At 49.7% G+C, this 23,450-nt stretch overlaps 2 protein-coding genes across 5 annotated transcripts; one reads left to right on the plus strand and one right to left on the minus strand.

The window, feature by feature from the left end:
- Positions 1 to 488: 488 nt before the first annotated feature.
- On the minus strand, positions 489 to 17,687 carry ECSCR (endothelial cell surface expressed chemotaxis and apoptosis regulator). 2 transcript variants are annotated; one of them, XM_015876364.1, is made up of 11 exons: positions 17,072 to 17,687; positions 9,111 to 9,152; positions 8,842 to 8,892; positions 7,563 to 7,676; positions 7,153 to 7,203; positions 5,867 to 5,914; positions 5,199 to 5,297; positions 4,027 to 4,125; positions 3,429 to 3,465; positions 2,530 to 2,629; positions 489 to 2,015 (listed from the first exon to the last, which is right to left on the minus strand). In XM_015876364.1, exons 1-11 carry the CDS (start codon positions 17,127 to 17,129, stop codon positions 2,007 to 2,009), a joined length of 708 nt encoding a protein of 235 aa, XP_015731850.1. In that variant the 5' UTR covers positions 17,130 to 17,687; the 3' UTR covers positions 489 to 2,006. The 2 variants fall into 2 exon arrangements, with proteins under 2 accessions (XP_015731850.1, XP_015731849.1); XM_015876363.1 differs by having other exon boundaries at positions 7,563 to 7,679.
- On the plus strand, positions 13,493 to 21,138 carry SMIM33 (small integral membrane protein 33). 3 transcript variants are annotated; one of them, XM_032447485.1, is made up of 4 exons: positions 13,498 to 13,688; positions 14,033 to 14,220; positions 18,321 to 18,527; positions 19,961 to 21,138. In XM_032447485.1, the coding sequence occupies exon 4, from the start codon at positions 19,977 to 19,979 to the stop codon at positions 20,382 to 20,384; it is 408 nt and encodes a 135-aa protein (XP_032303376.1). In that variant the 5' UTR covers positions 13,498 to 13,688; positions 14,033 to 14,220; positions 18,321 to 18,527; positions 19,961 to 19,976; the 3' UTR covers positions 20,385 to 21,138. The 3 variants fall into 3 exon arrangements, with proteins under 3 accessions (XP_032303378.1, XP_032303376.1, XP_032303377.1); XM_032447487.1 differs by lacking the exon at positions 18,321 to 18,527 and having other exon boundaries at positions 13,493 to 13,688; XM_032447486.1 differs by lacking the exons at positions 13,498 to 13,688; positions 14,033 to 14,220; positions 18,321 to 18,527 and adding an exon at positions 18,951 to 19,177.
- Positions 21,139 to 23,450: the final 2,312 nt, after the last annotated feature.

A 23,450-nucleotide genomic window follows, 5' to 3' on the forward strand; every position in this document is an offset into this window, starting at 1 on the left:
TGGAGATATGGTTCTCGGTCAACATGATCTATAAATGTATGTGTTGCTGCAGGCAGGGGGGTTGGAACTACATGATCCTTGAGGTCCCTTCCAACCTGGGTCATTCTGTGTGATTCTGTGATTCTGTGACCCAACCTGGCCCTCCCAGACACAGCTTAAATCCCTCTCCGTTCTTGTACCGCTGTTTGATGGGAGCAAACGCCCTCTCCCCCACTTCTGCAGCCCCCTCCCCCCCCAGTGCTCCCTCTCAGGCTCATTACAGAGCTGGGCATCACCTGGACCCCCTCACACAGACCCACCTCCCCATGATGACATCACATTTTACCTCGTTGAGGATCTTTACCAGACAAAAAAACCCACCTCCTGGTGGATGTATGATGGTGTCACGTTCTACTTCATTGAGGATTCTTACCAGACAAAAAACCCACTAAAAACAAAACAAACCACCCCTAAAAATACCCGCTGTGGGTGCTGAGCAATGATCTCAATGAGAGTGGTGAAAACACTGCGTTTATTATGCTGAGCCCTTGGTGGTGTGCTGCAAAGCACGGCTATCTTTAGCACTGCGTGCTCCAGTAACCAGCCCGTATCCATCCTATAACATTAGATCGAGGTAAATTATATGTTTCATTGGGCTGTGCAGGGGATGTGTGCAGTGATACCTATTTTGCCTGCTTGGATAAATCCTTTTTCCTTGATTTCACAATTTACCTTCAGGGCTGATAGATTTTGATGCTCGTGGTAGGAGAAATCAGTTTCTCACCACACTGCTGCCAAGTAAATGAGGTGCTCCAAGGTCTCTGAGTCAGGAACTGGTAGAGCTTGAAGCCAGGAGCCTCAGGGAGACAGGCAGGGGGAAAAGCAGTTGGAGAGTCAGTGCTTTAGTGCATGATGCAGCTGAGATCTCCAGAACCTCCCAATAGAGCCTTGTTTCCACTACAGTCATTTGGAAGCTGGGTATTGATGGCTCCATCACTCCCATAGCTCAGCTGACAGGGCTGTATTTTGCAGTGGGTGAGTAATGATTGGCAGCTGGTTCCTGGGGTGAGCTGTGGCACTGTGCAGGTTAGCAGAACACTGTTCTCATCATCACGCTGTGGATGCATCTGCACTACCATAGCTGTGGTAGTGGGGGTGCTTGAAACTAGGAGTATCTGCTGCTCTGGTCTGTTGGGAAGCTCTGGGAAAGCAGCAGTACAGAGGACTGAAGCTCTCCCAGCAAACTGAGGCTGCTGAACTTCAGGAATTGGAGTATCTCAGCATTTTGCTTATGACCACTCAGACAAGGTCCTGGCAAAGCAGTGCTCTTGCTTTTGTACTTCAAACAACTTCTTCTTCTTTGCACGTTGAACTTATGGGAAGATACCGACCCATCTGCCTGAAGCTCAGGTATTAATAACGAAGCATTTAAGATGGCAGTTTGCATTTCAGCAGCACCTTTAATTCACGGCTTTCCAAATGCTTTGCAGACACTGGTTAATAGACCCTCACAACGGCCCTGTGAGGCAGGTGGGCATGGTCACCCTGACTGTGCAGACGGGGCTTGGAACAACTGTGCTATGATTTGACCTAGCACTTGGGTATTTAAGTCCTACTATGCCTTCAGCTTCAGACCATGCTTTCCTAATGCACAGGTTTAGCTCAGTGGGGGTCTACGCTGATTAACTGTCTGGCAAAGCTGTGGCTGTCTGGCACAGACTGTAAAGGCCATTAATCTAAGACAGCAGGTTTTTAGCTGAGTAGTTGGTTCCTTCATACTTCTTGCTGCTGGAATGATCTGAGGGTTTGAAGGCCTGTCAAAAATGCAGTTAGATATCAGCCGTGGAGTATGTCAGGCTGTAGCTGGAGAAAGCCCCGATCCCCCCTAGATGGGGAAAATACTGTAAGTGTATTGAACAGAAAGAGCATAATAATTTATATATAAAGTCCACCCTTGTCCTTTCCCCAAAGGAAAAAAAAAAAGCTTAGAAATTCAAGCGTCATCTTGTAGTTCTGGGTTGTTGTCTTCATAGCACCTGCAAAGAGAACAAAATGTGGTACCTCAGCAGCCTATTTGGGCTGGCTAAAGAAATTAAGCAATGTGGTCCCTCAAGCCAAGTCTAAGTGTGAGTTTAGTCTTAAAACCAACCACGTTATAAATTATTCATTTGGAATGGATCTGAGAGGACTGATGGGAATGTGCTCCTGCATCACCAACAGCTCTGCAGAGCAGGAGTATATGGGAAGCGTGGACTAGAGCAGGGAGCTTGACTTCAGAAAGGTAAACCTTGTCTCTAAGTGTAATGTCTCCAGCTCTGTATGGAACCCATAAGTATGAAATATTAGAGTTCAAGCAGCTTGGATAAATCTGAAATGGGCACACAGAATTCAAGCTCATTAGAACCTGGATGGACCTGTAGGAGCTTCCTGGTAGCTGCTTGTTGCTACATTTCTGAAGTAAAGGCAAAGGAAATATCTCAAATACATGCCCTTTTGCAGCAGAAATATTCCCCAGCTTACTCTCTAAAAAGCAACACTTAAAAGGGAAACCTTTTCTGATGGTGGGTAAGCCATGCTGTTGTTCATATTGATGTTCTTCATGGAGATCAGAGTGATGCTGTTATCCTTCACGCTTGTGCCTGCAGAGCAGCTGTCGATGAGAGAAAGCATTAATTACTTTCTAAATAAGAAGGGAGTTTCTCCACACAGTGAGATAAACTAACAGAGCTGAGGCTGGCTGGGATGCAGGGACCAGAGCTGACCTCTGAAAAACCCTGCTCCCTGCATCCCCTGTATCTTCCCAAAGAAGAGATATTACCCAGATGGGAAAGGATAGGGAAGTAGGAGCAATGTGCAATGATAACTTCTCCTCTTTTTAGGTCCCTTCCAGCTCTTGCTTCATGATGCTTTCTGTCTGCAGCTTCTCTATTTGGGCAGCAGTGATTCTCTGTGGGGTTCACACAGACCATTCTCCACTTGACATTGTTCTTCCAAAGGTCTCTGTACCGAGACCCCTCTTTATCCTATTTGTGCCAGGTAACAGCAACAGCGGTACTGGCAAATAACTGGGGGTAGGTGGGGGACCTGGTCTGTGTTTGCTGACACTGCTCTGAATTTCAGAAGCCCAAGGTCAGATCTCAAGTCTGTATCTAGGCAAGAAAAGACAAGCAAACTCCTTTTTGGAAGGTGATGAACTTTCACTGGTACCGGCACAGCTGTGAAATGGGGACCCTAAAAGCTGAATTTCTACCTTTGACTCCATCAGAGGCAGGATGAGGTTTGCCAGCACTCACTGTGTTTTTCACCTACTTCAGAGCCCTGATATGCTTTTATTTTTCCTTTCTTTTTTTCCACCTGATGTAACCAAAGTTGCTTTTTTCCCCTGCTAAAATTAGTTGTGCAATAAAACACAATATTCCACAGGCTATGAATGCTGTGAGCAGCCTTACCTCTCCGACACCATGGAGCTCCCTGGCTTCTGTTTGTCTGGAGGGAGAAAAGCAGTTGGTGATGTGCAGGTGAGAAAACATCGCGGCTGTGCAATAAAAAAGTCAGCTGTATTCTGAATCGTGTTGTACAGGGTTAGAAATGAAATCCACACGAAATCAGAGCCACCACTGGATATCTGAGAGCTGATCAGAGAAAACGCTTCAACTAATTTAACGTTATACAGGCAGGAGTGAATGCTTCGCTGCCTGTTTAATTGCTGGCACCTCCAGTCTTCTGGCAGTTACCTGCCTTGCTGTAGAGCAGTCTTGCCCTCTAGTGGGCAGTGCTTAACGGGAAATAGGATTCGGAGGGAAAATCGGTGTCAGAGTGTGATTTCTGCAGGAAATCTGCACGCTTAGATGCTTCAGATACAGCAAACTTCATGCGGTGTCCTTGTGCACATAGGTCTGGAATGGGGCTCCAAAGAAGCAGTCACACTCCATTCCTAACTATGTGTTTGTGTACATGTGTGTGCCTCCATCATTTTGGAGTTGCCAAATGAACTTAGAAAACAATGGCTTTTTGATCAGGGAAGGACAGGCAGCCTCAGACAAATACCTTCTGAGTCCTTGGAGCGATTGCACTTGAACCTCAGGCTGACCACGCTGACGAGGATGATCACAACCACAACCAGGATGACTATGAAGCTGATGACACCTGTGGATGGATGAAGAAACCTTCTGCTATTGATCTAATAACTCTCCTGTCTGTGGCTTCTGGGGTAGTGCAGGGCTGGGACTCTCACTGTGATTTGTGTAGGAAATCAGTGTTTTCATTAAAGCAAGCACGGGGCGTAATAGGTAGAAAAGTAAATAGTTACTGGAGTGAGTGACCTAATCCAGCTTGTGCTTTAGCTTCAAAGGGTGTGTGCCTAGTTGATAAGACAGTGATAGGAAGGCAGAGGTCAATTGATTATATTGCCAATTAATTAGACTTAACATGTCCCTATTGCAGTTGAGAAATCTTATCCTAAAAGTATGTGCAGTCAGATAAATATGTAATATAATGGAGAGAGATGAGTTATTGACTTTGAGCAGCGTTAGCTATCTCACGAACCAGTGGTCAAGCACAGATTTGATTTTGACATCTGGCAACTATCAGTTAAACTGTGCCTTGTTAGGATGGCTTTAGAGCTCTTAGCAAGACAGTACAGCCCAAAGAAAAGTGGGTATCTTAAATCTACCCTGTGCCCATCTTTAAAGCCATTGTCTGAATAAGTTATGGCATCTCTTGCTCCATCCTTGCACAATCTCTGAATGGTGTGGAGGAGTTGGCTGCTTCCTGCTAAGCAGGGTGGAAACGTACAGGGAAAGCAGTTTCGTGGGGCTGGGACAGAGCTGAACAGGCTTTCAGGGCTAAAGCAAAGTTATCTAAGCTTACAGGAAGGTAAGGCATTTATTGTGTTCCCTTTCAGGGAAACCAGGGCATAGAATGGCGTAATTTCTGCCCAGGTCTGGCTCTGGGAAGAAGATCCAGAGTTCAGCCACAGCCATGACACACTTTCAGACTCCTTCCTTGTTAGGCTGGATATGGCTAAGAGTGTTTATTCCCTGCTTTATTACTTGGTGGTAACAAGCCTTTTTCTCAAGAGTTTTCCCTTGCACTCTGAAATCTCCAAGATTGGGCATGGAGAGTGAAACTGGGGAGAGCTTCTTCAGGGCTGAGTGTTCTAACCTGCATGAGTTGACAAAACAGGTTCCCTCCTTTCCCCTGGTTGCACAAGACCTTACCGAAAGCTACCACAGTCAATGGAGACTCGTATTCTGTTGGAGTAGGCACAGGCAAAGAGACAGAGATTTCCAGTGCTGGGGTAACAGTTCTTGAGGTGCCTACAAGGGGAGAGGAAATACCATCATATAAAACCTTCCTTCCAAGATTGGGAAGAAGATTTCTAGCAGAACTACATGGTCTAACTCGCACATGCACTTTAGTGAAGAGAATAACTGGGGATCATGGGCAGCCCCACCAATGTGAACATCCTCAGTGGGAATCAGATTGCATTGGTGTGGCTCTGCTTATCAACAATCTGAGAAAGCGATTCCCCACCCACAGGCTTTTCTGTTGGGACAGCAACAAGGAAGCTGAGCATGGCAGGTAAAGGACTGATCTGGCACGTCTGAGGAAGGAGCTTGTCCTGCCTCCCCATCTTGCAGCCTTTTGCCACACTGTCACCTTTTCCTGCTGTGACTCACAGCCTCTCTACTCAGGTGTGACATGTAACCCCAGAGTGCTGCAAGGCTTTTGAAGGGCTAGATGGGATGGCTAACAGCCATCGGGTTCTTGTTATCTCTACATCATAATGTCTGAAAATAGCAGTGCTATGGCATTGCTGTTGGCTGTAAAAAGGGCCGTGAAACATCTACTGATGCCTGTTTCTATGAGAAAAAGGAGAAGGCACCTTGAGTTGTTGCTGCTGTAGGACTCTCACTTCTCTTGGACTTTTCACCTGTGCAGAGGAAAAGCAGAAATGAGTGTTGTCCTTGAATATCACATACTAAGCAGAAGAATGAATGTCGTGCTGGAAAGAGAAACAGGGAATTCAAATAGTCCTGTCTAAGCGCTCAGTTTAGTTTCTGCTATCACTCATGCGTTGTTTTGGCAGGTATAGGAATTAAACACTGGAACAGCGAACTGGGAAAGCTACAGATTTACTATTGCTCATAAACAAACAAACTGGTTAGGGGAGGCAGTTCAGAAGGACATGGGCATGGATTGGCTGCTTGGCTTGTCTGACTTGAAGATGGAATTAGTGGGCATGTCTTGCATGCTGTTTTATCTAGAAGTAACCAAGCTAGGTCGAGCTGGGTTAACTTGCCCAATATGCAGCGCAGCTGTGGCAGCACAGAGGTTGTTCAAACGAGGGCTCCAGCATCTTTTCTTCTTTCCCCATCCCCTCCCTCCCAAAAGCACTGTTGGCCAAAATAGGTACAGCCCAGAGGGGTGTAAATCAGCTCCTGGCAGTGGGGCACAGGGTGGGCAGTGGTGGAAGTACCAAATTGAACTGGTTAGAAATCAGTAATGATGTGGAGTTGTGTTGTTCTCTAGCAGTCACCAAACCTTGTGTTTCATTCTGAAAAGTGGAGGACAGAAGCTTTGTGTGCTGATCCTGCCGTGTGTGCCTCATTCCTGGGAAATGCAGGGTCTCACACGACAGGAGCTCTGTGTTTTGGAAGCATCAGCAGCGTTTCTGTAGCTGAAGATGTATGGAGCTTTTCAGCTAAAGCAGGGTTATAATTAATAGCAATCTGCTGTGATGCTCCTGGCCCCTGGCTCAGCTGGGCACAGACACGCTGCGTGGACATCTGTCAGGCACGGCTGACCACGGGTTTTTAACCTTGTGTGAGTGAGGGAAGATCTGAGAGGCAAAGCAGTTTTTCAGTCTCAACCATTGTGGGGCTGAGTCTTTAACAGAGAATCAGACCAGCTCCCAGATTTCAGTCTTCCCACTTATTTGGATTCTGCCTCCAATCTGAGAAAACTCTTCCTGAATTCTCTAACCTTTGCTTGAAAGCCAGATTAAACAAACCATCAGAAGCAAAAGGATGCAGAGGTGATTCTGGGTGGTACTAAGGGCTCAACACCAAGACAGAGCAGTGCTTAAATAACCTGCACCATCTAAATAAAGCAAGTTAATTGATGTGAAATTGTCTGCACCCATTGTTGGTCTATAAAAAAATAAGGTACCTGGAGTTGATGGAGTTCCTGCTGTGTTTCTGCTTCCACTGGACTTTTCATCTGGATAAAGAAAACACAGCAAAGGAGAATTAGCTTTAGAAGCTGCCGTTAGTCATGCTATGGAGAACTGTTGCTTATAGGCATGAACAGGAGGGGAACTCCAAACCAAAATCAAGATGTCCAGCTGCCACGTCCAGGCTGTGCACATCCAGCCATGTGTATTTGGTGAGCTGGAATGAGCTGCTTTTTCAGCCAAAGCTGAGATGTATTCAAAAGAGTCTGCTGGTGCATTGGTAGCACAGTGCAGACCTGGGGAGGGGGTGGATTTCCAATGCACCCATGTTTGCGTGGATGAGAAAGGATGCATAGAGAGGTCCCACGTGAGCAACAGTTGGGGTTTTCCTGCCTTGTGTACTTACCCTGTGCAGATGATGTTAGCAGGGCTGGAGGGCTGGAGGAAGATTTGGTTGTGGTGGTCTGGTCCGTGTGAGTGAGATTCAGGTCAGCTGGGGCTGCTGACTTCACTGAAGGCTCTGCTGAGTAAAAGCAGCATTGCTTTAAAGAGCTCTGCTCAGAAACTGCTCAGCGGGGGGCATTCCTTCTGCAGTGCGCCCTTGTGCTCTATGGGAGCTGTGGGGTAGCAGTTAGCCCTGCTGGAGGAGTCAGGGTTTCCATGCTCTGCCATTAGCTTTGCTTCTTTTGGCAAGATTGGCTGTGTGAGGAGGTGCTGAGCTGGCAGAGCTTGGGGTGCACGCAGCCAGCCTGGCTTTCCTACCACCTCTTTTCCTCACTTAGAAAATGAAGGGTTTTATCTCAAAATAAAGATAGTTTCTTTATGTATTTTATCACTGGATGCTAACTGGCTCAAGCTGCCTGGCACCCACGTCTTTATTTGCTCATTATGTGAAATGCTAACTTCCATGTTTCATTTTGCTGAGATGTGTAAGTACAAATCCTTTACTTCTTGCAGCCTGGAGGCTGACATCTTCCTCAGCCACGTACTGGAAGAGCCAGAGCATGAATCCTGCAGATCCACAGCAAGATAGCAGGGGGAAAGGTAAGCTGTCATAGTTCTCTCCAAGAAAAGCAGATCACCAAAGTGGAATCTATAGGTAAGTTACCCATCCAGGCTTGTGGCTTTCCAGTAAAATGAGCAACGAGTGAAAATGGTTTTAAGCTTTTCCCTTATATCCAAATGCTTCACTGAAATGCTGAAATGGGGAATCATTCTTTTTCTTTTTCCTGCAAGGCACAGCAACAGAATCTGAGACTGCTTTGGGATCTTTCTCCTTTACTTTTAGGGGTCTCTCCGTATGGGGATCTCTTTCTAAGCAGAGAGAGATCATTCCTTGTTACATTCTCCTCCTCAGGGAAAAACAGGAAACACATTGACCTGTTGTGTGGGAGGTGCTGAGGTTATGTGCAGATCTGGAAAGCAGTATTGAACAGTGAGTGTAATGCAGGGAAACTCCTCTAACAATGGCTTAACTGCTGGTACTTCCTTTATGACACCCAACAGCCAAGGCCAGACCTGGTGTGTGAGGCTCTGTGCTTACATATACTGGGCACCAAGCTCTCTGTGCATTAAGGGCTGCCCAGCAAAGCAGTGATGCCAGGTAGTCACAGACATATGCCATTCTTCTTCCCTCTGTGGGGGATTACAGACACTCACAATCCTTCCCTGTTGGGTTTGTTTACCTGAGGTATTGTTCTCTACTTCATGGTTGCGTGTTGCTGATTGAGGTTGATCTGTAACACAAGCAGAGACATGCAGGTGACATCCAGACATGCCACATCACTGCAGGAAGGTTTGAAGGATGGGCCAGAAAGGGGTTTGACCCACAAGAATGGAAGGGGGTGATGGGAGCAAGAGCTGTTAAGGGAGTGGCCTCTCCATTTGCATCCCATATGGGCATGCACACCCATATCCCAACAGATATTTAATCAGATCACAACCCAGAAGGTACCTGTGACATTGTGGATGGAGGAGTCTGTGGCAGTTGTAGTACCTGAAATGGAACAATAGAAGTGTTAACAATGTCAGCCTGTGACCATGACTTGCACCAGTGATGTTTTCTTTAAGCTTCAGCTCCTGGAATCCCATAATTAGGCAGGTGCCAATTAAAAATGCAGCCATATAAAGTGGGGAAAAAAGAACTACTCAGTTCCCATACTTGGGAACAAGGACTGCAAGATGTAAATACAGTTGATGCTTGAATCAAAACCAACCGGCTTAACTTTGTTGTCTGCCATTATTGAAACACACATCCTTATTGTGTAACATTTTGATATGGTTATTGCCTGCGATAGCAATGTTGTCTGTAGCTAAGACGCATGAAAGAAACTACATTACAGCCACAAAACCCAACAGAATCCAGCCCTACTGGTGATCCATCTCACCAGAGACCCACAACAGCTGAAGGTTCCTCCAAGTTTTGGACAAAAGGGGTCAGCAATAAGGACTGAGTCCTCATTGCAAGAAGTGAGGACCCATGGGGAGATCCAGCAAAGCAGCACAGTGCTTGTGTGCCTGCCTGCAGCCAGATTCTGTCCTCCTGACAAGCAGGGCCCATCTCACCTGTTCTCGTGCCTCTTTTGTGAGCCTGCCTGCAAGAGAGCTAATCTCCAGGCTCCCTTTCTCATCAAAGAGAGGATCAGGCACTTCTAAATCCCCACTGATCTGATCTATTTTAGATCTGTGCTATACAGGGAGAGGAGCTGCAGCCTGCCATGTCCTGTCTCTTGCTGGGAGCTGTAGAGGTGATGTAGGCCATGTACATCACGGTAGGTGCCTGCGCTGTAGAGGTTCTGAGAGAGCTCAGGTGAATGCCCCAGTGTTGGTGTATATCTGGAATGGGATCTGCATGTGGGGGCCATCATTGCTGGGCTCAGAGCTCACCCCACAGGCACTGTCTGGCTCTGGCATGATTCTGACTGATACCATATTTCTCATGCAACCGTCTTGGACCCGTAATTGTTTTTTCCTCTGAGGTTTTATGACAACGATCCCAGCCAAACAGGAACCAAAACATCATGTAAACCACTGAGTACATAATAAAACATAGCCTCTTTCAGTTTGGGGTTTGGTTATGAGCTTGGCTTTTCAGAACTATTCCATGCTTTGCTGCTCTGGTTTTCTGGACTTCAGGTTGGTGAAACATGTCTTGTCTAGTCCATACAGGAGAAGGGGAAGAGGAGATGTGATTAGATCTTTAATTACACAGAGAGGAAGAGACTAATCTGATTTCTGCATCCATTGGGAACAGGATCAGAAAACAAGGACTTAGACTGCAGCCAGAAAAAGGGGGGCAATAGGAAACTGTCTTGACATAAGGGTAGTGAATGGCAGCGAGTGATTGCGTAGGAGAAATATGGGATATCCTTTGCAGCTTTTGAAGAGCAGCCTAAATGAACAGCAGTCTGGTAGTGTAAATGGGAATTACAGGCAGATGCAACACCATTTACTGAATCAACAGCACCCCAGGGGAGGACGAGATCTTCTGGGCACACGGTTCTCCTTAAAGAAGCAGAGATGCTTCTTTAGGGGAAGAGGAATGCACCCCATTGCAATGTGGGATGCTGTGGGGCACTGACCATTGATCCCAATAGCTTGTCACGCTCTCTCTTTGGCACTGGTTTTCTTCTAAAACATCTTTACAACACAGTTACTGGGTACTGGTTTGCACACACCTTAAAGTACTCTGCAGACAGCAGAGATGATCACGGGGCCCCCATCCTCTGGTACCTGCCAAACTCAAACAGCTCATCCTTCTCAGACTTCCTTACAGAGACCATCTTGTTCCTTCACAGGGAGAAGTAATTGCTTGTGACACATTTGCTTCTTGAAGTTGTCATAGGCGCTTTTTAGTGTACACGTAACATGAAAGCATCATCTTTGTTGAGGAAAAGGGGGGGACAAAGGCTTCTGAGCTGTCAGTTTATTTTTGGTGTAACTGAGAAGAAATCTGAGAGCTCAGCCTCTAAAGATGGGAAGCACCAGGAAAAAGGAGCTGGCATTACTGCCCTGTGCTGTGATGCCCTGCACTATGAAGCTCAGGATCTCTCAGTGCTGAAATGAGAGGCAGATGTTCTCAGTACTTTTCAACCACTCTTCCAGCTCATCCCTTTGCTGACCAGCTCCCCCCTGAGCGCTGCCTCATAAAGAGTCCTCAGAAATCACTGTGCCAAAATAAACCCTGGGGTCCCTGAAGTTCTCACAGCCAGGAGCTGCTCACCCAGGTCTGCTGCATTGGAGCTTTGCTGCAGAGAAGTGCCCATCTTGCTACAGAGAGGCCAAGGGATGCAGAGCTCCTTTTAGCACTTGGCTCCGTAATAAATGGCCCTTCTATAAACACAACAGCGTGTTGTTTCAAAGCAAAGCACTCCTGGCTCTGACTTCTGGCCCCCGCTTTTTGTTACACCTTCTCTGCCAACTTAAATAATCAACAGCCCTGCTTTGTTTGGTGTTTTCTTCCAGCAAAGGTGCTCAGCATCCCGCTGAATGACTGCAGACAGCTGTGTGCACAGCGGGGAGCAATGCGAGCTGTGCCATGGGGCTGGGCAGCAGGATATGGGCACAGCACGGTGCCACAGCTCCATGGGGACCCCATTGCCAGTCACACCATGGTGTGACAGCAGCTGGCCCCAGCACGGCCCCACTCCCCCCCGTAGCACAGTGGCTAAATAAACAGTTAATGACGATATGCAGCACGCAGCCAGCACAGCTGTAATTGCAATCAACATCAAAGCCATTCAGGCGACTTCTTGCTGCTGAGCAGAGCTGTTTGTGGAGTGTTTGGGTGCCAGTGATTTACAGAGGGATTGTGTGTTTCTAGGTGGGGACGGCGAGTGTGCTGAGCGATTTACAATGGGAAATCATGCTTTCTGCTCTTGCTGGAAAGGGAAACTCCTGATTAGTGACCAGAGCAATAGGGCTCCGGGGAAACACACCGAGGCTGCAGATGCATTTTGTCTCTCTGACTCAGAGCTGGTTTTTTCTTACTTAATTCTTAATTCTCAATAAAAGAACTTTGGATTCCTTCTATTTGCTGTAGTCCTTCTAAAATGCTGGGAGCACAGGGCCTGTCCATGGCAGCTGAGAAGTTCCCAGAGCCATACAGCTGGATTCACATAGGAAGGTCTCTGGTATTAGTACAGAGATACCAGTCCCATCCATTCAGAACCAATGGGGGGAGGGACCGTCTGACCCCTGGTGTGTATTGCTGGGCTCACTGCACTCATCTCCCATTGCAACTGGGGGGAGATCTGATGATGCTCTGCCTCAGCTTACTGCATGTCAGGTTGCCCTAAAGCCTGCATGGTGTTGCACAGGCTTGTTGCACCTCTGCTGGCAGCTTATATAAACAAAGGCTTTCAGGAAAGAGAACCAGCCACCTGAAATTAGACAACAAGACAAAAATATGCTGACCCTTAATGCAAATGCAGCTGTTTCCTGGGTGAAACGCAGCAGCTGTTCAAGCAGCAGAGAGCAACAACACCAAACTGTTATCATTTTTTTTGCATGAAAGAAAATGCTGCATTGCAAAACCTGGAAAATGAAGAGCTCTGCAAAAGTCTCAGTCCCATTTTAATAGGTATCCAAGAAAAGGTGCCTCTGCCTGGCAGGTCTCACAGGTTGAGGCAGAAAAGGTGGGGAAGAGAGGAAAAGTGTCATTATGCAGACTTGATAACTGACAGTCTAAATTAGGTCCCAGACCCACAGAGGTATTAAAACACCTAATTCTCAGCTGACATTCGAGGGATTTGGCAATTCACTGCTATGTGGTTCTGAATGGTAATGACTTGGCCAAAGTGTTACAGAAACTTTAGAGAGGCAGGAATTAAATCCAGATCTCATTGGGGATTCAGAACCATCCCAGCCTTTCTCTGCCCCCCGAGGGCTGCACCCAGCGCTGGGCATCCTCTGTGAACATCGTGCTCTGAGCTCATAACCAGTGAGCTGCTGTGAGCAGGTCAGACTTCTTGTGGAAGGCAATTAAAAACCACTTGAATTTAGAAAACAAGCCATAAGAGAAACAATGTGGGGAAACCACATTGAACGGAATGGGCCCTGTAGCATCACACTGTGTCAGTGTGCTTTCTTTTTTTCCTGGCCTGTGCCCTCTGCATCCCTCTGGGCACTTCTCTGTAGGGGTTGGGAAATAAACCTGCTCCCTACAGGCTGCTGTGCTGCAGCCCTCCCAGCTGCCTGCTTCTTTCTCCACAACCTGTTTGTTTCAGAATGTTGCTTTGGTATAGATGGGGAGAGCAGGATGAAGAAAAGCATCACGAGTTGCAGGCTGGTTTAGCACTGCTACTTTCACACCTTAATTAGGCTCTCAGCCAATGCCCTGCTGCTGTACAGGTCGCCTTGCAGGTGGTCCTCATTATTTTGTAGGATTTAGTTCCTAACCAAACGTGGTGTGTTCCAGCTGGTGTGGGAGATCAGCTGCTGAATTTGCTCCTGTGCTGTACCTCTGGCAGCTATCAGCAGAGCAAACAAATCACCACCCCCTGCAGCAGCACAGCCAATGTGATGGATCAGGGTAGGTACCTATCAGGCACGTCTCACTACCCCTCATTCATGGAGGCTCTCTGCCAGTTTATTCCCCTGTTTTCTCTTTCCAAGTGCTCTAAGATTTCCCCCACGTTCACACCGGCAGAGCAGGGTGTTGCTGTAACAGCCAATCTGTGCACTGTTTGTGAAGCACCATGCAGGAGTGGGATCTGCTGGATGGGTTCAGTTCCCACCTGGTGAGCTGGGAGGTGAGGTGTGTCAGGGGCTGGTGCCACAGGGAGCTCCCCTAGTCCTCATTCTTTCTGCCTTCTCTGTACTCAATGATCTTTAAGGTCTTTTCCACCCTGAGCGATTCTATGATTCTCTTCTCAGGTCACCAGCCTTGAACCTCAGGGGAGTGGTTGAGGGGCAGGTGAAGCACTCCCTGCCCAGGTGCATTCATTTTCTCTGCATCAGTGCTAAGGAGGTACCTCCCTGCTGCTCCCTGGAGCACCATGTCATGCAGAAGAGGCAAGTAAAGCTTCTTGACCTGGCAGACTTCATCTGGCTTCATATTTTAGGTGAGTGACCAGGATATCAGTTATGTGTTATTCCTAGATTCCAAAGCACTCCTTGAAGGAGGTCTTTTTATTTCCCTTATCTCTTATCTGGGGGAAAACAAGGCATAGGAGTGTTATATCACTGTGTTAAGTGGCAGGCACAACACACAGTGGTCCTTGGTCCCCCTCCACTGCACTGTCACTATGGCATGCTGTTCTGATTGCTCTGACTCCAAAGTTTTTTGCAGCTCTAGAGTTACTTCTGGGCAACATGAATGTGTTGAACTGTGTGCCTGGAGCTGCTTGCCCAGAGCTGTGCTGCCCATAGAAATGTGCATAACTTGCAGTAATGCCTGATGGTGGGAGAGCTGGGGGATGCCCAACTTGCATCTCCTCCCTCACTGGGAACTGCTGGTTGCTGTCCCAGCAGTGGAGGGCTTCCCCTGGAGCTTGGATGGACACACTCCATGGTTCTATGTCACAGAATTACAGGATCATAGGGGTTGGAAGGGACATCTGAGTGTCATCAAGTCCAACCCCTTACTAAAGTATATTCCTTACAGCTGGTTGCACAGAAAGGTATCCAGATGGGCCTTGAATATCTCCAGGGAAGGAGACTCCACCAGCCCTCTGGGCAGCCTGTTCCAGTGCTCTGTCCTGCAAAGACCACTGCAGTCTGAGATGGCAGAGGCTCCTCTTTTATACTGAAATGATTCAGCTGAGATGTAAAAACAGCCCATAAGTCTACAAAAAAAGACTAATGGGGAAATTGCTTTTTGCTGTGTTTGGATCGTGCTGAATGGGCCCATCTGTAAGTGGGGTAAGGAGAGCTCCTAGGCTGGGCTTGGCAGTGTTAGTGCTCTGCAAGGCACAGATCTTCCTTCTCCAGCCTGGGCTTAAGCCCGTGTGTGGGTTTTCCCAGCAGGAACCTTCTTGTCTTTGGGTTACCAGCAGTGTCTCCTGCAAGGACACCTGTTGCTGACTCACCTATTGTAAGGAAACATAATTGCTGGAAACGGTCCCCAGTTACTTCTATCATTTTTTTGCAGTGTCATCAGCAGTTTCATCTTACTAGAAGGGAGCAGTTTGTTTGGTGAACAAACACTTCCAACCACTCCTGGTTTCTTTTCCTGGTACACCAGACAGGGCTGTGCTGCTCTGCCTTTTTTGGCCTAAAACCCCAAGTTCTGCTCTTATTGCCTGAGGAACAAGATAGCACGAGCTGTAAGACTCAATTCTAGAGTCTAGTGCTCGATACTTGTTAGGATTCAAGTCCTGTCTGGGAGGTCTCCTGCTAGCTGGATGTCTGCCCTTTAGCTGCATCCCATGGTTTGGATCATACTTATGGCATCTTCACTGTGGCATTATCCATTCACTCACTGACTGCAATGCAGATAAGGAGAGCAGCAGTCAGAGGGGAAATGCTGCTGGGTTCTCCTCGGCTTGAAGGAGTTTTTAGGTGGAAAGATTTTGCCTGGGAAATGCCTGCCTGTCGTAATGGAAACTGTTCATAGGAAGAGTCTGTTTGGATACATTTTCATTAAGTGGTTCTGGGGGATGAAAAATATGTTGGAAGAGCTCCAGGACTTCCCACTTGAGAAATTCCACAGTAAGAGCAGCTGAACCTCATTAAAGCTTTGTTACAGTTACTTCTAAAAGAATTAAAGGACTTAAAGAAGGTCCCCAGGGCCTGTGCGGGGACAGGTACAAGTTCATGGCTATTCTGACCAACTTTGCATCTCTAAAATGTTATTTCCACCTCCTCAGGTGCAAGGGGTCCTCCGAGCTGCTCTGTGTCATTTAAGGGTCCTTCATTCCCTTCAGCTGCCCATGTTTTGGGAGTGGTGCTGCAGACTGACCTGTGCCCCTTGCTCTGAGCCTGCTGCTTTGCCTTTTGCAGCAGCTCAAGAACCAGGCCATGTTAATGACTTTTCCATAGCGCCAAAGGTGAGATGAGAATTATGACAGTTCTGAGCTGTTGTATCGGTGGTGGTATGAAGATCTGAGGCAAAGCACGTGATGATGTTTAAAGCTGGTTCTGCCTGAAGCCAGAGAGGTGCAGCTGCAGCACAGCAATGCTGCTGCTGTTTGCAGGTGCTGGCCAGGCTGGCATCATGCAATGAGAGCAGCCCCTGGCCCATCACATGGAGCAGGATGCAGAGGGCAGAATTCCCAAGCCATGTGCCCAGGACCAGAGCAGGGACTACCAACACAGGGGCCATGACCCATGGACACCTTCCATGGTTTAATGATCAAAGCTTTGGATCCAAGACACATTATTTTAGCTGGCTGACTATTAGAAGCAGCGGTGATACTGCAGTATCCAGCCCTCCAAATGCCTTTAAGCTGAAAGCTGCTACAGCTGTCACTGACTGCAGGATGGGGACCTGTCACACTTCAGCAGGAGCCTGGATCCTTGTGGTTTGCTCACTGCATCCCACACTGTGAGCGGAGGGTGGCAGAGAACTTAGAAGCAGAGTTATAATGTATATAATGTACTGTGTGAGTCGCAGTGCCACGTGCTCATCGTGTTTACATCAGCAAGAGGTGAAATTAAAGGTGAGGAAAATGTCCCATATTTTTCTAAGTTCCACCTTCATCCTCAGTTGATGTAAGTCACTTGCTATAAAATGCCTCAGTATCTCAGTGCCTCAACAGAAACAATCCCTTCATTAACCAGGAAACAGGTCCTGTTATTTCAGCACAGTCAAATAAACCTCGCAAAATCTGCTGGGGCCAGATTGATCCCAGCACCCTGAACGTTAAGGCTGAGCTCTCTGATGGCAGCTGCTTCATCTCTGGCTGCTTCCCTTTGCCACCCACCTCTGGGCTCCCCAGAGCTGCCCCCCACCTGTGCCCCGTTGCTCCTTACCTCTGAGCAGCACGCAGCCAAACAGCCACAGGAGCGGATGGAGGGCTGGAGCCAGCATCGCGGCGTGGAGCTGAGCAGCCCTGCAGAGGCTCTGTCCATCCCGAGTGTGAGAGGGTGAGGAGAGGTCTGCCTGCCTGGGCTGATTCTTGCAGAGCTTCCTGTTAAAGAATAGAAGGAAACGGGCTGAATCCACAGGGGAACTGTGTTTTTTAGTCCATTATGGTCAAAGAGGATATGAGACATCGCTTACCGACGGCAAAGGAAACCTCGCCATCGATTTGTTGGGGAATTTGGTTCTCATAAAGGGGGAGAACAGAGGCACAATGGGCCTTCCTGGCTTTGGGCATTGGTAGCTTCTGTATGGTGCTGCTTTTTGGAGATGTGTTTGGAGCAAGTGTGTGCTGCAGGTCTGGTTCTGCTCCTCATCACTCGTTAGGGCTGTGTTGAGCTGTGGGAGCTGGTTCTGCCATCCCACCTGAGAGAGGACAGCTTAAAATCCCCAAAGGGGATTTGGAAGTCACTGTAGGGGGACGGAGAATCTTACAGCTGGAGTCACCTTGTGCTGTGCCCGTGTTTTGCTCCTCTGTGCAGCTCCAGTAGGGCTGGGCACTGGGATGTGCTGGTTGTGGGATGCAGCTGTTTGGGCAGCAGCAGCACCCTCCCAATAGCGTGAACAGCACAAAGCAGGCTCCAGCCTCCCCTAACCTGGTTCTTCAATGGAAAAGGGTCCCAGCTGGGCTGACGGGTCAGGCTGGCAGCAGTCCATTCCATTCCCAGATGGCTGCTGGCAAGGTCTGATTCTCACAGACTAGGACACTTGCTCTGGCAAGGTGCAGAGCCTTTTGCTGCCTTACAAAATGCCCTACTTAGGAGAAATGGGGCTGTCCCTTTGGCAGCCTGGGGGAGGCTGGACACTGGGGATGGGTGTTTTGCCCTGGGCCATTTGTCACAGCTCTTCCCAGTCTCCAGGGGCCACATCCAGCCCCTGCTGCAGCCCTGGAATGCTGCAGAGCCCCAGCTGTGGGCATTGAAGCTGCACATTCTCTATGTGTCACTGTACAGAGGGCATTGGGAGATCCAGGTGCTGCTCACAGGGCCCTGCTTTCTGCAGCCAGGAGGTGGGTGCAGGAACCACGCAGGGCTCAGTACACACACACGAATCCATCAGGCCCTAAGCTTTGCTTTTACAAAACCTCTGTGAGCAGCCTCCCCCCCCACAACCTTTATTTATTTTTTCCCTCTTGCACAGATGTGATGCTCAGAGGTTACGCTGTAGATTAAGGTTTTACTGGATCCTGAGATGAGTGCAAATTCCCAGATGCAGCAGCTCTGATGTGCAGCCAAATCTCTGCTGGAAGCTCGCTGGGCTGGGTGGGGGACGGGGCTTCACCCACCCTGCAGTGCAAGGGAAGGATGGAGCAGAAATACTCCAGGATGTTGTGCTGAGCAGGAGCAGGTAGGACGGTTCTGTTCTGGGATGGGAGTGTGGGGAGGTGTTTCATAACAGCTTTGCAAAAACAAATCATAGAATTATTACAGTTGGAAAAGACCCCCAGGATGCCAAATCCAATGGGCAGCCCAGCACTGCCATGCCCACTAAACCATCACCTCGAGTGCCAAAGCTCTGTAAGATCCACAGCTCGTGGAATAGCAGAGATACCATTTATCGAGTTGTGCAAAGAGCTCCCGGCACAGAAGGGCGATTTTGAGGCTAATTTCTAAACGCGAAAACATTTCAACCCAAGTCAGGGAAAGGAGGGGGGCTTCCTGCGGTTGCAGAGCCGGGGCTGCGCGCTCCGAGGGCCGGGAGGTTTTCGGTGCCCGAACAAAAGCCGCTTGTGTGGCAGGCGGCAGCTCGGCGGGGAGAGCGGAGGGAGCTGCGGTGTCACCGCACATGGCAGCCGGGCGTGCTGATGTGGCACGGCGGTAGGTAGGGGTAGGGCAGCACCTCGTTGTGGGATGAGCAGGCGCTTCCTCCTGCGCTGGGAGCCCCGGGCGTGACGTGGCAGCTCGAGGTGAGCCCGGCCGCCCCGCAGCACCTTCCTGCGGCTGCTGTGCTGCCCTGCCCCGCTGGAGGTGATGCTTCCCCCGGAGCAGGACGCCCAGGTACCCTGGGGCCGGTTTTCTCTCTTTGCTTTCCCTTGCTTTTCTCCCAGCTCTCTGCCCTGCCTGTCCCGAAGATGCTTTGGGAGGGTTGGGCCTCCCACGGGGTTCGGTCTGGGGTTGGCTCTGGGAATGGGGGAAGAGGGAGTGGTTGGAGTCTCCCCCTCTAGGAGTCTCCATCAGCCGTGGGAGTGGGGAGAGGAGACCCCCCCACTGAAGGTGCGAGATGTAGGGCAGTGCCTTCCCACTGTTCTCTGCTGCCTGAATGCTCACTGTCCCTGCAACACAGATGTGAGCACCCAAATTTACTCTGTCCTGTGAGACTGGGGGAGGGAACACGCAAAGACAGCCCTGTACCTCAGCAGCCCACTGGGACTGTGCTTCTGCCAGCAGAAAGATCTCGCTTGGTCATGCTGGGCAGCCAAGTGTAGGTTTTGCTCATGTTTGGTCTGGTTAAAGCCCCTGGGTGCCACTGCTCACAGTGCTGGGGTGTGTTACAGTGCCTTTCTGCAGGGCACGTGGTTGGAATGAGCTCTTATCCTGGCCATATCCAGTCTGGAGCTGCATGTTGCTCTGTGGGGTTTGCTCAATGCCCACAGTCCTTATCTCAGGCTGAATCTTTTCCCTGCACCCCCAAACAAAGGGCATCCAATGCCTTATTCCAAGATTCCGTGCTTGGGGAGCTGCATGTGCAGCTACAGGCAGGAGCTGTGGAGCTGAGGGCAGGAGGTGAGGACATCAGACAACCCCTGTCTGACAGTAACACCTTTCCACCCTCTGTCCTAGGTCACCTTGCTCAGCCATGAACACCTCAGCACCCAGCAGCCCGCTGAGGCACCCTGAGCCCCAGGATGCAGCTGCTTTCACTCCCATCTCCGTGGTCAGGAGCATGACAAAGAAGTCTGATGCCCTGCCTGTCATCTCAGCCATCGTCGTCATCTTTGTCCTCCTGGCCATCTTCATCATTGTCGTGGTGCACTACGGACCACAGCTCCGCACCATCCAGATCACCCTTTACCAGGAGCCCATGCCGCAGGACCTGGATGATGGGGTGCACCTCATGGACTGGAGGAAGCTGGGCTCCCAAAAGAAGCCTGCTCAGCCTGGGCAGTGGGAGCCGGGTGGCAGCCTGAGCTGTCAGTGCTCCTGCAGGCACCATCTCCCCTGTGGGAGCATCGAGCCCAATGTCATCGAGATCACGTACCTGTAACAAGGTTTGGGCAGGACCCAAGGGAGAAACAGTGACTGGGCTGTTGGCTCAGCCCAAGACTGGCTGGTTCCTGCACTTTGGGGTCATATCAGTCTTCAGATGGGCTCAACTGCAGTGACCCATCATCAGCCCTGACACCCAGACCTCTGTCAGCAGGCAGTGTGCAGTGCAGCCAGGCAATGACATTGGTGTTTGATTGCCCCAAGGCAGAGCTGGGAGTGGGTCATCCTGCGTGGGTCAGCGTCAGAATCCTTTCTGGTTTTTCTCACCCTGGTTTCACCCACGCTGCCTGGGAACAACCAGGAGAGCTGCCTCGGTCCTCTTTCCACCCGGGGAGTGCCGAGCGAATGCTCAGCCCCTTGGCACAAGCTGGAAGTTGCATCATTTGGAATTGCTTTATGGGTTAGGGATGTTTTCACATGGTGTCCTCGTTATTCTGTTTGTGTGGCACAGGAAAGCCACCTGTCCCACTTTTGCTCCATGCCACGGCCCTGCTGCAGAGCTGAATGCTGGCCTCCCTCCTGCTGGCCCTGGTACAGCTGCCTGCAGAGCAATGTGAGCAGTGATGGGGATGGGGCAACAAACTGGGGCTGCTCCCCATTCCCCCGGGTGCTGGATGTTTCTGACCTGCCTGATGCTCTGGCTCCCTTCAGCTCATGTATTTCCAGCTTGTTTTACCTTAAAACAAAGTAGCGGTTGGACTTGTTGGAAAATGTTGGTGTTCACAATAAAAGTAATTTATATTTTCCTTGTTGTTTTCTCTTCTGATTTTCTCCTGTTTGTTTTCCAGAGGTGTCAGTGCATTTCCAGCTCCCCTGTGTGGGTAAGATGTGCTGTTTGGGCTGGAACCCTCTGATAGTCCCTGCTGTAGGATCACAAAATCGCTCAGTCCAAGCATAAACCCGAAGGATGGCAGCACAGAGTTATGTGTAACTCAACACACCTGTAATTAACGAGCCCTGAGGAGCTCATGGCCTTGCAGGAGCAGCTCTTTAGGTGATGCCTGTAGGTTGTGGTGGTCCCAGTGGTCACCCACAGCACAGGTGAGGATCCAGGGGTTGGGCTTTGGGAAAACTCTCTGGTTTGTGCTGTGTGTGGAGTGGGATCACCCACGAGGGACCATTGCTTCTGTGGGTTCAAAGCAGGGATTGGTTTTGATAGAGGCTTTAATAGAGAAACAACGGGAGCTTTGCTCGCAGCTCCCCCTAAAGGACAACCTTGGCACCGAGGCGTCGCGTTTGCAAAGATAAGACGAAGAACCACTCGCATATTCATAAGGAGGAAGATAAAACGGGTAATTATTACTAAGGTCATCGATCTGCATCTGCTCAGGGCTCAGTGATGTTGTGACACGCTTTGGCCCACATCTATCACTTGTGCAGGAGGAGCTGGGGAAAACCCACCTTTCCAAACTCATTGCCATTGCTCAGCTGTGTTCAGCTCTGCAAATAAAGCCAATTAACCGGCAGTACAGCTGCTGGTGGGGCTCACTCTGGTGTATTTGCTCTGTGCTCAGGTTCCCCCCGCCCAGCCCAGCAGCCTGAAAGGTGCTTTATGGAGGATGGAGGGGTGGCTCCTGTTCCCAGGGCAGGGGAACTCATCTGGGCTGGCACAGTGCTCTCAGCTGTAGGGTTTGTGTTTGTTGGTGGTGTTGTGTGGGGCTGGAGGTTGGACTCTGATCCTTGTGGGACCCTTCCAGCTTCTATGAGCTCTTCCAAAGGGATGGGGAAGATCCATCTTCTGAGCTCTTTCTGGAGTTGCTGGGAGAATTTATCCTCAAACAAAACATGCAATTGGAAGGCTACAGCAGGGATTGATCCAATGTGTCCAGGCTGGGTCTGCGTGGTGATGTGCAGCGCTGGGATGGAGGAGTGTCCTCGTGGTGGAGCTTTGAGCAGCCAGGCTCTCACACCAGTGAATGGCTTCTGCATCCACTTCAGGCACGAGCAGCATCATGCGGTGGCTGAAGATCAATGCAGCAGCTGAGCAGAGCAGGTGCTTACCCTGAGCTGTCTGTGGAGGGTGAGATGCAGCCTCCCAGGGGGAAGTTCTGGAGCTGCAAGTTGGCTGTGAAGGTCCTGGAGCACCTGCAAGCTGGAAGCTTGCCAGTGGGTGAACAGGAAGCAACTGCAGGAGGGGACCTCATTCATTTTGAGCATCGAATCTTACGCTCCTGGCAGCGCTCCTGGCAAGTCCCAGCTCATCGCCCACTCACCTTCTCTGCATTTCTTTGCATCACTTTGCTTGCCACGCCATGACACACAGCAGCTCCTGAGACCACGCTGACCCCAGCAGGAAGCAGCTCTGTCCCTCCCCACCACCCAAAGCCACCCGGGGCTGCGGGACATCCTCTCCTCCCACCACGGGCATCCTGAGAGCATCCCTGCTGACAGCTCGTGGCTTCTCCTCCCTTGGCCGTGGAGGAAGCCACCGCACAAAGAAGGGAAATGACTCGGCCAAGGTCACCTGGATGTGGGGCTGAGCCCAGCATCACAAGTCCCGGTGCCATGGCTGAGCTGCACCAGTCTGTACACTGCACTGAGTTTCTTGCATTGCCAAAAGTCGTCCTTGAGCACCCAGGGGAAAATTGAGCTCTGATGCACATAAAAAGCCACGTGGTGCAAAATATGGACACACTGACCTCAAAATCAACAGAAAAAAAGCAGAGGAGTGAGGATCACAGCTGTGTTTGGACAAATTATGATGAATGAGGGCAGGTAAGAAAGACAACAGCATGGATGATGCAGAAATAGATGCCCATTGTCACCTCTGGGCTTTAGAGAGAGCTTCCCCAAGCGTGTATTCCTCTGCAGACAAAGAGAAGGATCCCAGTTTGGTAAAACAAGCATCCGTGTGGGTTTGGTGTTGGCTCCAGGATTGGGTGCAGGAACTGCCCACTCTACCAAATGCATTTTGCAGGTGAACACAATGGCAGTCCCTGCAGGCTGGAGATGAGGAGCACTTCCACACCTCACAGACCCCGTGGCCTGCTGACCCATGAGCCCCCACCCCGCCGGCACTGTGCCGAGCTGGGCCTCCCTTTTCCTGTAGGTGGGGTTTCCAGAG

The sequence above is a fragment of the Coturnix japonica genome, chromosome 13 (genome assembly GCF_001577835.2).
Source record: "Coturnix japonica isolate 7356 chromosome 13, Coturnix japonica 2.1, whole genome shotgun sequence".
NCBI classification, from domain to species: domain Eukaryota; kingdom Metazoa; phylum Chordata; class Aves; order Galliformes; family Phasianidae; genus Coturnix; species Coturnix japonica.